Source organism: Symphalangus syndactylus, chromosome 8, assembly GCF_028878055.3.
Source record: "Symphalangus syndactylus isolate Jambi chromosome 8, NHGRI_mSymSyn1-v2.1_pri, whole genome shotgun sequence".
NCBI classification, from domain to species: domain Eukaryota; kingdom Metazoa; phylum Chordata; class Mammalia; order Primates; family Hylobatidae; genus Symphalangus; species Symphalangus syndactylus.
Window position 1 is genome coordinate 127,297,970 of NC_072430.2, and position 12,070 is coordinate 127,310,039.

General features: G+C 40.0%; 2 protein-coding genes and 1 pseudogene across 2 annotated transcripts in view; 1 reads left to right on the plus strand and 2 right to left on the minus strand.

The window, feature by feature from the left end:
* The window catches only part of FARSB (phenylalanyl-tRNA synthetase subunit beta), a 246,874-nt gene that overhangs the window by 105,415 nt on the left and 129,389 nt on the right, over positions 1-12,070 (minus strand). The gene's annotated exons all lie outside the window — the stretch shown is intronic.
* MOGAT1 (monoacylglycerol O-acyltransferase 1) overlaps positions 1-12,070 on the plus strand; it is a 39,586-nt gene that overhangs the window by 5,512 nt on the left and 22,004 nt on the right. The window contains 2 exon segments of the mRNA XM_055290778.1: positions 10,913-11,093; positions 11,834-12,038. Of these exon segments, the coding sequence (XP_055146753.1) occupies positions 10,913-11,093; positions 11,834-12,038 (386 nt within the window).
* Positions 198-2,580, minus strand: LOC129487328 (ras-related protein R-Ras2-like; annotated as a pseudogene).

Consider the following 12,070-nt stretch of genomic DNA (forward strand, 5'->3'; position numbering starts at 1 on the left):
TGGCATACATATTTTAATGAAATCAGAAATTTTGAAGCAGCCTTGGCGTTTCCTTTAAATTTGTCTGGAAATGACCATTGTATTAGCTTCATGGAAAGGACTCACCAGCTTCTTGGTCTAAGGCTAACGTGGTGATCATTTGTCTAAGGCTAGAAAGGTACTAATGAGATGTAAACTATAAGGAGAGAAAAAGAAGATGAGGGCTTTTCCTGGATGCTGATAGCTAAAACTCAAAGGATTCTAGAAAATGACACAGTAGCAGCCTTTCTTGTCTTTTTCTTTCCGTGTCGGTTCTGGTGAAGAAGGAAATTACTGCTCTTGAAATTTCCTTGTAACTTGGACAAGTTAATGGAAAGCTTAATCTACATTCATTCTAATCTTTGCTAATGCCTTCTGGGTCTGCTGCCTTAAGTTGCCGTACTAACTGTGTCCTTCCTGTGTTACTTGTCTTTAATGATCCAGATCTGCTTTATTGCCAAATAAAATCATTGGAAATTCATCATAATCCTTTACTCTGAGAATCTGTCTTTGAAATATATAGATTTTTTCCAAAACTGCCTTGACTTGTGACTCAAAAGACCAACAGGAAGCCCTCACCAGTCCTGATATTCTGTTGTCTCATGGCTCCAACCAAACTCTTCTTGTTCTGCTTTATATAAAATATCTAGCCAGCCTGCTGTGTTATCTATCACACACTGCTTTGCATAGGAATCTTAAGCGATTGGGTCATAACCCATTAGAAAATAGGACTGGATTAACTGGATGGTGAGTGCCGACTTGCCCACACACTTCCCCCACTGACCACCAGGAGCCAAGAGAATGTTGCTGAGCCCCAACTTTTGCAATTTTAATAAGTGTGTAGTGGTGTCTCATTGTGGCTTTAATTTGCATTTCCTCAATGACTAATGACCGTGAGCGTCTTTTCATGTGCTTAGTTGCCATCTCTACTCCTTGTTGAACTATCTGTTTAAATCTTTTGCCTGGGTTTTATTGGATTGCTTGTTTTCCTATTGCTGAGTTTTGAGAGTTCTTGTGTATTCTAGATATAAAGTCATTTATCAGCGATGAGCTTTGTATTGATTTTTCTTTCAGTCTATGGATTACCCTTTCAATCTCTTAACAGTGTCTTTTGAAGAGCGGAAGTTTTAATTTTGATGAAGTCAAGTGTATCCATTTTTTTAATAGATTGTGTTGGGTGTCATATCTTTAAAATCTTTGCTTAATCTGGCTGGGCATGCTGACTCATGCCTGTAATCCCAGCACTTTGAGAGGCCGATGCAGGTGAATCACCTGAGGTCAGGAGTTCAACACCAGCCCGGCCAGTGTGGGGACACCCTGCCTCTACTAAAAATATAAAAATTAGCTGGGCATGGTGGCGGGTGCCTGTAGTCTCAGCTACTTGGGAGGCTGAGGCAAGAGAATTGCTCGAACCCAGGAGGTGGAGGTTGCAGTGAGCTGAGATCGCCCCATTGCACTCCAGCCTGGGTGACGAGAGCAAAAAACTCCGTCTCAAAAAAAAAAAAAAAAATTCTTTGCTAATCCAAGGTCACAAAAATTTTCTTCTGTATTTTCTCCTACCAGTGTTAATAATTTTAGATTTTCCATATAGATCTATGATCTATTTAGGGTTAATTTTTGTGTATGGTACAGTGTCTAAATCCATTTTTTTTGCATATGTATAATCCAATGGTTCCAGCTCTTTTTTGAAAGATCACTATCTGCTCTCTACTGCATTGCCTCTGTGCTTTTATCAAATATCAATTGTCCATATATGCATGGGTTTATTTCTAGACTCTATTCTGTGCCATTGATCTGTTTATCTATCTTGATGCCAGTACCCTGTTGTTTTGATTATCATAGCTTTATAATAATTCTTGGAATCAGATACTGTTAGTCTTCAAACTTTGTTGGTGTTGTTGTTTTTCACAGGTGTTTTGATTATTCCAAGTCCTTATCATTTCCATATGCATTTTAGGATCAGGTTAACAAATTCCACACCAAAAAAAGCCTCCTGGGATTTTGATTGGGATTGCTGTTTGATGGGAATTCGCTTATAGTTTAATTTGTAGAAAACTAACTGAACTGATTACAGCACATATGTCCTAAAACCAAGAACATTTCTCTTCCATAGCCGCAGTGACCCAAATCAGAAAAATAACAATACAATACTATGACCTACAGCATTATTCATATTTCAGAAGTTCCCTTACTAATGTCCTGTAGAGCAAAGGAATCCACATGTTGTATTTAGTTGTGTTAAACAGAAATTATGGGCAGTCATTGTTTTGGACTGAGCTCCTGCACTAGGCTCCAGCAGACCTGAGCAAACCAAAGTGGAGTCACTCATCCTATGTGCCACATGATCAAACTTGAAACTTCAAGGAAGCAGGTAGATCTCCAAACAGACCAGTTTTCCTGAAAACAGGAGATCCAGTCTGCCTCAGTCAGTGTAATAAGGAAGTCTGCTTTGCTTTAACCTTTATAAAAAAGAAACCTGAAGTGGCATGACAATAGCCAATCTACTTTTTCTTCCCTCTTGTTCTGTTTTCCTTGTTTCTACCTTACCCACTGTTCCACCATTTCTCAGTAAAAGCTCTCCTCCTATTTTGCAGAATGGAGGCTGCCCTGATTGATGAATAGTGAATAAAAGTCAATTAGCTCCATAACTAAATTTGCTGTAATTTTGTCTTTTCACATTATTTTGTCTTTGTAGTTCCTTTAATCTGGAAAATTTGGAGAAAGTACATTTTAACATTATGCGAGGGATCCTTGGGCTTTCGTAAACACTAGTGTGTCTCTTTTATTATGGATTATCTCCATGGATTTCAGTTTGAACTGTACAAAGTATTTGTGTTTATAGAAACCTTCCTGAAATATTCAGAACGTGGGGCTGGTTTCAGCCAGATCTTTGTTGTTATTTATTTGCCTTCATCAGGCAAGGAAGTAGGTTCAATATTGACTGTGCTATAAAACAAGAAAAATGTATTTCCCTGTATGTAACACTTTTTAAAAGCAGTGTAGAATAAACCAACATATGAAGAAAACTAGGCTGCCAAATTCTGCAAAGGGGTCTGATGAGATTTGTCTTTTAGCACAATCCTTAAAAACTCTGGGAGGCAAGTTCTCTTAAAATAGAAATTTTTAAAATCAGAAGAATTTACACTTACATTCTTATATTCTACAGATGGCACAAATAGGTATTTAAAAAATATAGTGTCTCCAGGAGTAAGAAGGAAAAGGTGCTAATGGATTTTTGCTTGCCTCTGAATTTTACTTACTTTCTCCATACTACATTAAATGGTTAAAATAAGTATGGAAACAGTTTTCATGCAGAAAAAAAATGAAAATTTTTTGGATGAGAATAGGAAGAAAGAATACATATACAAGTTAAAGTCTTAAATTATTTCTTAATTATGGTGATTATTTAATGCAAGTAAATAAACATTCAATGGTTTTCACAATGTTTTGGCTGATGCAGATCGCCCGTGGAGATTTTATAGAACAATTTCACTTATTGTAAATAGCTAGGTGAATGGAATGGAGTAAGAAAGGGTAGAGACAACAGAGGGAAAATCATTAATATATGGGAATTGTCTGTGTAAGCACTTAAGCGCTTTCCAGAAGCCACAGATCTGGCCACCACTCCTTGCCGAAAGTCTTCGATTCATGGAAACTGAAAATTTATGTCCCTGATTTTGCTGGACCAACCCTTCTCCAACTCTCCAGACACCAGTTAGGTATTCTATGGTTCAGTTCTGATGCTGTCTACCTGGAGCTAGGTCTCACAGGTGAAGAGTTCAGTCTACAAGACTGCCCCAACTTTAAATGCCAACCACAAGTCCAGGTTGGCACTTGTGCTTCTTTCTGACTGGCTACAAATTGAGGATTCACACGACCTCCTCCTTGGACTGTGTCATTTGCTATGATGGCTCATCGCACTCACAAAAACACTTATGTTTGGCAGTTTATTATAATGGATATGATAAAGGATATAGATGATGAGGTACCTAGGTAGAGGTCTGGAAGGTTCCAAAGCACAGGAGCTTCTGTCCTCATGGCGTTGGGGTACACCAATCTCTCAGCTTGTGATTGTGTTCACCAACCCAGAAGCTGTCTGAACTCTGGACTTTATGGAGCCTTCGTCATTTAGGCATGATCAGTTACTCACATGATCAGTCACTAACTCCATTTCCAGCCCTTCTCCTCTCCCTGACGATGGGGGTGGGGCTGCAGGTTCCAAGCATCTAGTGACTGCTTAGTCTTTCAGTGACCAGCCACCATCCTGGAGCCCACCAAGAGTTGCCTCATTAGAAGAAAAGACATTGCTGTCACTCAGGAAGTTCCAAGGGATTGGGAGCTCAGAGTCAGGACTGGGGTCCAAATATTAGAACAAAAGATGGAAAGATGTACCTAGCACCCCTGTTGATCAGGAAATTACAACCATTTTAGGAGCCCTAGGCCAGGAACTGGGGGCAGAGATCAAATATTATTATGTCACAGACATGGTACTTACAACTAACAATACTGCGTTGTATACTTGTGTACACAAATGTTTGTTACGAGGGTAATTGCATGTTAACTGCTCTTACCATAATAAAATAAAAATTTTTGAAAACATATTCTTTTTTATCTAGATTTAGCAACTTTTTAGCATTCTGCCACATTTGCTTTCTCTCCCTCTAACCACACACACACACACACGTGCACACACACACTTTGTTGTTGCTGCTGAACAATTTAGAAGAAACTAAGTTGTAAACATCATAACATTTCATCTCTAAATACTGTAGCATGTATCACCTGAAAACAAGAATTTTCTGTATAATCAAAATCCTACTATCATACCCAAGAAATTTATCAGGGATATAATAATCTTATTTAATATATGGTTTATATTCAAATTTCCCTCATTGTCTTCAACTTTTCCTTTATAAGTAGACCAGTTCCTATACCTTTAATTTGTTTTTAAAGCTTTTATAAGGTTGATTATTTTTAAACAGCCCAAGCCAGTTATCTTGTAGAGTGCCCCCCAACCTGGACTTGACTAAGGTGATGGAATGTATTTCCCATTAGATCCGGTGAGGAGGCATCATGTCATTTTGTCCCTTTATTGGTGGTACTAAATTCGATGATCACACATACACTTTGCTGGAGCCTTACTTGTTTCAAACATTTAGTAAGGTTCCAGTGATAGGGGCATTGTGGCACTCTTCACAGTAGCCAAAGGTGGGAGCAACCCAAATATCCATCAACAGATGCATGAATAAGCAGATTACAGTGTATAGGTACATGGGAATATTGTTCAGCTATAAAAAGGAATGAAGTACTGATGCATGCTACAACATGGATGAACCTCAAAACCTTGATGTTAAACAAAGGTCTACAAAAAACTTGATGTTAAACAAAAGTCTACAAAAGGTCACGTATTATACCATTCCATTCATATGAATATCAAAAGTGGGTAAATCCACAGAAACAGACTACAGCCAGGTACAGTGGCTCACACCTGTCATCCCAGCACTTTGGAAGGCCGAGGCAGGTGGATTCGTTGAGCTCAGGAGTTCAAGATTAGCCGGGGCAACATGGCAAGATCCTATCTTTACAAAAACTACAAAAATTAGCCAGGTATCATGGTGCGCACCTCTAGTCCCAGCTACTTGGGAGGCTAAGGTGGTAGGATCACCTGAGCCCAAGAGGTCGAGGCTGCAGTGAGCCACGTTCATGCCACAGCACTCTAGCCTGAGTGACAAAGTGAGACCCTGTCTCAAAAAAAAAAAAAAAAAAGAAGAAAAAAAAGAGACAGACTTCAGATTGGTAATTGCCAGCGGTGGAGGGGAGGGAGGAATGGGTAGTAACTGCTTAATGGGTAAAGGGTTTTACTTCGAAATAAGGGGGATGTTTGGGAACTAGATGGTGGTAGTAGTTGTACAACATTGTGAATTAAATGCCACCAGAGTGTTCTCTTTAAAATCGCTAGTTTTTTATGTTATGTGAATTTCACTTAAATTAAAAAAAAAAAAAAAAAAGGACCGGGTGCAGTGGCTCACGCTTGTAATCCCAGCACTTTGTAGGGCTGAGGTGGGTGGATCACCTGAGGTCAGGAGTTCTAGACCAGCCTGGCAAACATGGCGAAACCCCACCTCTACTAAAAATACAAAAATTTGCCAGGCATAGTGGCGCGTGCCTGTAATCCTAGCTACTTGGGAGGCTGAGGCAGGAGAATCACTTGAATCCAGGAGGTGGAGGTTCAGTGAGCTGAGATCACACCACTGCACTCCAGCCTGGGCAACAGAGTGAGACTCCATTTCAAAAAAAAAAAGTGAGTGAGGGACAGCTTCCTCAACAATCTGGAGAAAGTAGAATCTATGTGAGCTAAGTGAAAATAGAGCATCATTGATAGGAAGCTGAGTTGTGGTTTTTAATCCAGAATAGAGATAAATCAACCCAGCTAAAATTCAGGCCTTCAACTCAACTTGGTTTGTGAATCTAGACAACTTTTAAAGTTATCAACATGAGTTTCGAGAGCTGCACAATGTAATGGCATAGACCTTTGTATCTTCCTCTTCTCTTTGAACTCCAATTTAGAAGAATCAAGTTACTTGAATTGCTTAATGAGATAAAAATAGAAAATAGAGGTTATCTAGTCACCTCGTTTTTATAGTGTTTTCTTCTTTCAATACCATTTAGAATCAAAGGATTACAGGGCCAGGTGCAGTGGCTCACGCCTGTAATCCCAACACTTTGAGAGGCCTAGGTGGGTGGATCACCTGAGGTCAGGAGTTCAAGACCAACCTGGCCATCATGGTGAAATCCCGTCTCTACTAAAACTACAAAAATTAGCCGAGCGTGGTAGCACATGCCTGTAATCCCAGCCATTCAGGAGACGGAGGCAGGAGAATCCCTTGAACCCAAGAGGCAGAGGTTGCAGTGAGCTGAGATCATGTCATTGCACTCCAGCCTGGGCAATGGGGTGAGATTCTGTCTCAAAAAAAAAAAAAAAAAAAAGAAAGAAGAAAGGATTACAAAACTATCGTGATGCTCTTTATGATTTGAAGCAGAAAATGTGTGTAATGTCTAGAGTGGGAATTTAAATTAGAACAACTTCTTTGGATAGCAAAATATCAAAGTGTATCAGGTGACAAAGATGTTTCTGCTTAGCCATCCAGTATTTAACTTCTTTTTTTTTTTTTTTGAGACAGAGTCTTGCCCTGTCACCCAGGCTGGAGTGCAGTGGTGCAATCTCGGCTCACGGCAACCTCCACCTCCCAGGTTCAAACAATTCTCCTGCCTCAGCCTCCCAAGTTGTTGGGATTACAGGTGCCTGCCACCATGCCCAGCTAATTTTTGTATTTTTAGTTGAGACAGGGTTTCGCCATGTTGGCCAGGCTGGTCTCAAAAGCCTGACCTCGTGATCCACCTGCCTCAGCCTCCCAAAGTACTGGGATTGCAAGCGTGAGCCACCGTGCCCGGCTGTATTTTACTTCTTATTATCTTATGGAAGTAAATCAAAATGTGGGGGAACTTTATGCAAGATTACATTTACAGAGAAAAACTGTTAGAATCACAGATGTTTAAAATGAAGGGAATGGTTGAATTAGCACTGGTAATCGATGGAATGCTGATCAGTTGTTAAAAATAACATTGTAATACCAAACAGCTAATGTGAAATAATTGTAAGTGATAAAATACAGAATATTTAAAAATGTGTGGTCAGCCATATTAAAGAAACATAACCTGTTCATAGGGGAAAAAAGGCCAAAAGGAAAATTTTAAGAGTAATTTTTGTTGAGTGACAGGAACTTGCCTGATGTCCCATCTGCAGCTACATTTTGCATTCTCCAAATGTGTAATAGTAAAGAAAGTTATTATAACAGTGGCTCACATTTGATGAATACTAGTTCTGTGCCAGGAACTGTACACCCTCATGTTATTTATTCCCTTTGTGGTGTTTGGAAACAGGAGCTGTCATAAGCCCATTTTACTGGCAATAGAATTGAGGACCAAGAGCTCATAGAATTTGTCCCGGGTCAGGAAGCTAGTCAGTGGCAAATTCCAATTAGCAGTTCAATTCCAGACCTACATCTTAATTATTATACATGGAAAACATGTAATGAGCATTAAAGAGATATGCAGCATGTATAGAAAATAGAAAATAGAGGTTATCTAGTTACCTAGTTTTTATAGTGTTTTCTTCTTTTTTTTTTTTTTTTTTGAGATGGAGTCTCTCTCTTGTTGCCCAGCCTGGAGTGCAACGGCGTGCTCTCGGCTCACTACAACCTCCGCCTCTTGGGTTTAAGCGATTCTCCTGCCTCAACCTCCCAAATAGCTGGGATTACAGGTGCCCACCACCACACCCCACCAATTTTTGTATTTTTAGTAGAGACGGGGTTTCTCCATGTTGGCCAGGCTGGTCTCATATTCCTGACCTCAGGTATCCACCCACCTCAGCCTCCCAAAGTGCTGGGATTACACGCATGAGCCACTGTGCCCGGCTGTGTTTTCTTCCTTTGATGCAAAACATGTAATGAGCATTAAAGAGATATGCAGCATGTATTCAGGTAGCCGGGGTTCGGTTAGTGGAATATTGAATTCGCAGCTTGGGGACATTATTTTTGGATCTGTTCCTGGCTCACTCTATGATTAAAATTAGGTCAGTTTGCTTTTGGTGTCAGTTTTTCCATCTTTGTAGAAAGGAAAACAGAACCTCCCACTTGCCTGCTTCTTTATGCTTATGAACCTGCTTATGCACCTGTAATAAGTTAGTCTACAGTGTTATTACCATTAGCTGGAGGGTAGTGTGGCTTTTTGAAAAAGTGCATGGGTTTAAGGATTAGGCAGATCCAGCTGCAAATCCTTTGGACGCTCAAATTCCCTGAGCCTCAGTTTCTACAACTGTAAAATGGAGCAGTAACGTGTACCTTGGGGGTTGCAAGGAGGAATAAATGAGATGCCCTATATACAGTGAAGGAGAATGGTTCTCCACTCAGTAACTGTTCTTTCCCTGCCCTATTTCACTGTAGCTTATCTGATCAAACTTTGAGTACAAAAGAATGAGGCCCACGTGTTTCCTGTCATTTTTTTGCACATCTTACCAAAATAAACAGAAAACTAACCAATAGTAGCAAATCATCAGTACTCAGATCTGGATAGAAGAAAGCAGAGGAAGCAAAATGGAATGATCCTGGTAGGAATGAGGGCAGAGGGCACTCTTTACAGCATGCTTTGGACTCATGGAAGCTTTTCTGGTGGGTCCAGAAGGTAACAGGACACCCCACAGAGGTGTGGAGGACACACGCTGCCTTAATCTTTCATCCAGTCTTTTAACCTTTAACCAACTCTGGAGAGAGCAGCAAGTCAGTTTCCTGACTGGGTTTAATGATGTATCTGAGAAGTTTATTGATTTATATGTATCAAGAAATATAAATAGTCCAGGTGCGGTGGCTCACACCTGTAATCCCAACATTTTGGGAGGCTGAAGCGGGCGGATCATTTGAGGTCAGGAGTTTGAGACCAGCCTGGCCAACATGGCAAAACCCTGTCTCTATTAAAAAATACAAAAATTAGCTGGGCATGGTGGTGTGCGCCTGTAATCCTCGCTACCTGGAAGGCTGAGGCAGGAAAATCGCTTGAACCAGGAGGCAGAGGCTGCAGTGAGCCAAGATTGCACCCATGCACTCTAGTGTGGGCAACAGAGCGAGACTCCGTCTCAAAAAAAAAAAGAAAGAAAAAATATAAATAAATGTTCTGTTTTTGGTAAAATATATATGTCAGTATATATGTATATATTTCAATAATAGATTAAACACTGTTTCTCAGATACTTTGATGGATCATTTGGGGACAGGGTTGTCTTTAACAAAGTTGACTGGCAGTAGATAAGAGTTCGGGGGTGGAAATGAGCCCTAGATTGGAGACTGCAGTGTGTTATAGAAGAGAAAGCAGCAACAGCATTCCTTAAAGTCATAGTAGCTGACATTTAGTGAAGATTTACTATGTGCCAGGCCTTATGTCTTCATGTACGTTCTCTTTCTCTTGTTAGCATGTTTCTCTTTTCATAATTTTTTAATTGTAGTATATAACATAGACATTTAAAAAATGTATAGCTGAGCTTCATGTGTTACTTGAAGGTAACCATTCTTGTCACTACCACCCAAGTCAAGTTTTGACAGTTTTTGCCCTATGTATTTTGAAGCTATGTTATTAGATGCATAAACAATTAGGATTGCTCTCTCATTATCAAATGTTGCAAGAAGTGATGCATGCTAAGATCTGAAGAGTCCCACCTTTGCTACTTCTGTCTCTGACAGCAGAGTTCCTGAAAATGAAGTTTGTTGCTAGAATGTGCCCTCTTTGTGGGCACATGAATAATGGCTGCTCGGTCAAGGTAGGAAGATAGAATTTCCTGTAGTAGGAAATTCTCTACATCCCTCCCGTCGGTGATGATTCTTCCATATGTTCACATAGGGGAGGCGATGTAAAGCTATGACTAAGTAGTTAGACCTTAAAATCAGACAGATCAACCACTTATATTCTGTGTGGCTTGGGCAACTCACTTAACCCCTCTAGAAGCTTCCATTTTCTCTTTTAAAAAGAACATTACGGCTCAGTGTTTCCTCTACCCATTCCTTCCACCTCCCCCTTCAAAAATAAAGAGTACTGTGGCTACTTTATTGGTATGTGGCTATATGAGGATTAAATAAAAATACCTTGGCAGGGTCCATAACACAATGCTTGGCATATAGTAAACATCCAATAAATGTTAAATAATACTGTGTCATCACTGTCTTGTTCTATTACCTTACCTGAACTGAGGCTCAGTTTAACATATCTTGTATGTATTAATCCCCCTGCCATGGGCCACTACAGTGAGCAGATAACAGACTCTGATTCCATGAGACTTTTTCTTTTCTTACAGGGCCAATTTCCATTGGAATCACTGTGATGCTGATCATACACAACTATTGGTTCCTTTATATCCCTTATTTGATGTGGCTTTACTTTGACTGGCATACCCCAGAGCAAGAAGGCAGGAGATCCAGCTGGATCAAAAATTGGACTCTTTGGAAACACTTTAAGGACTATTTTCCACTTCATGTGAGTATAGTTGTTTTATAAAGTATTATTTTGAGTTAGGAGAAGAGAGAAAATTTGTTTTCATCACATGTATCTCAAGCTTCTTTTTCAGAGGGGATGTCTTAGTCTGTTTTGTGCTGCTGTAACAGAATACCAAAGACTAGGTAATTTATAAAGAAAACAATTTTTTTTCTCACAGTTGCGGAGGCCGGGAAGGCCGGTACCAAAGATGCTGGCATCTGGCAAGAGCCTTCCTGCTGCATCAGCCCATAGCGCAAGGTGGAAGGGCAGGAGAGGGCAAGAAAGAGCAAGAGGGGGTTGAATTCATTCTTTTATAAGGAACTCACTCCCAAGATAACAAACCCACTTCTGTGATAATGGCATTAATCCATTCACTCTGCTTTCATTCCTAATTACCCCTCATTAGGCCCCACCTCCCAACACTGTTGCGTTGGGGATTAAGTTTTTAAACACTTACTTTCGAGGGACACATTCAAACCATAGCAGGGAGAAAGGCTGCAATTTGGTTCCAATTACTAAATGAACTGTAAGCTGACTTGACAAAATCTAGAAGGCTATATATAAAGGGATCTGGGCTCAGAAGATAGTTTCGAAATTTGGAAACAGCTCCAACCCAGGGAACAAAAATGAGTCATGTTCTCCATTTTCTCTTGACATAAAAACTAGTCCTTTTGTTTCTCATTGGAAAATAATAAGGGAACTTTCTTTTCTTTTTAAATCTCAATATGAATGTGCTGTAGCTCATCAAAACTCAAGATTTGGATCCAAGTCACAACTATATATTTGGGTTTCACCCCCATGGAATAATGGCAGTTGGAGCCTTCGGGAATTTTTCTATAAATTATTCCGACTTCAAGGACCTGTTTCCTGGCTTTACTTCATATCTTCACATGCTGCCACTTTGGTTCTGGTGTCCTGTCTTCCGAGAATATGTGATGAGTGCTAGTAAGTGATGGCAGATCACTGTTTCCACAGTG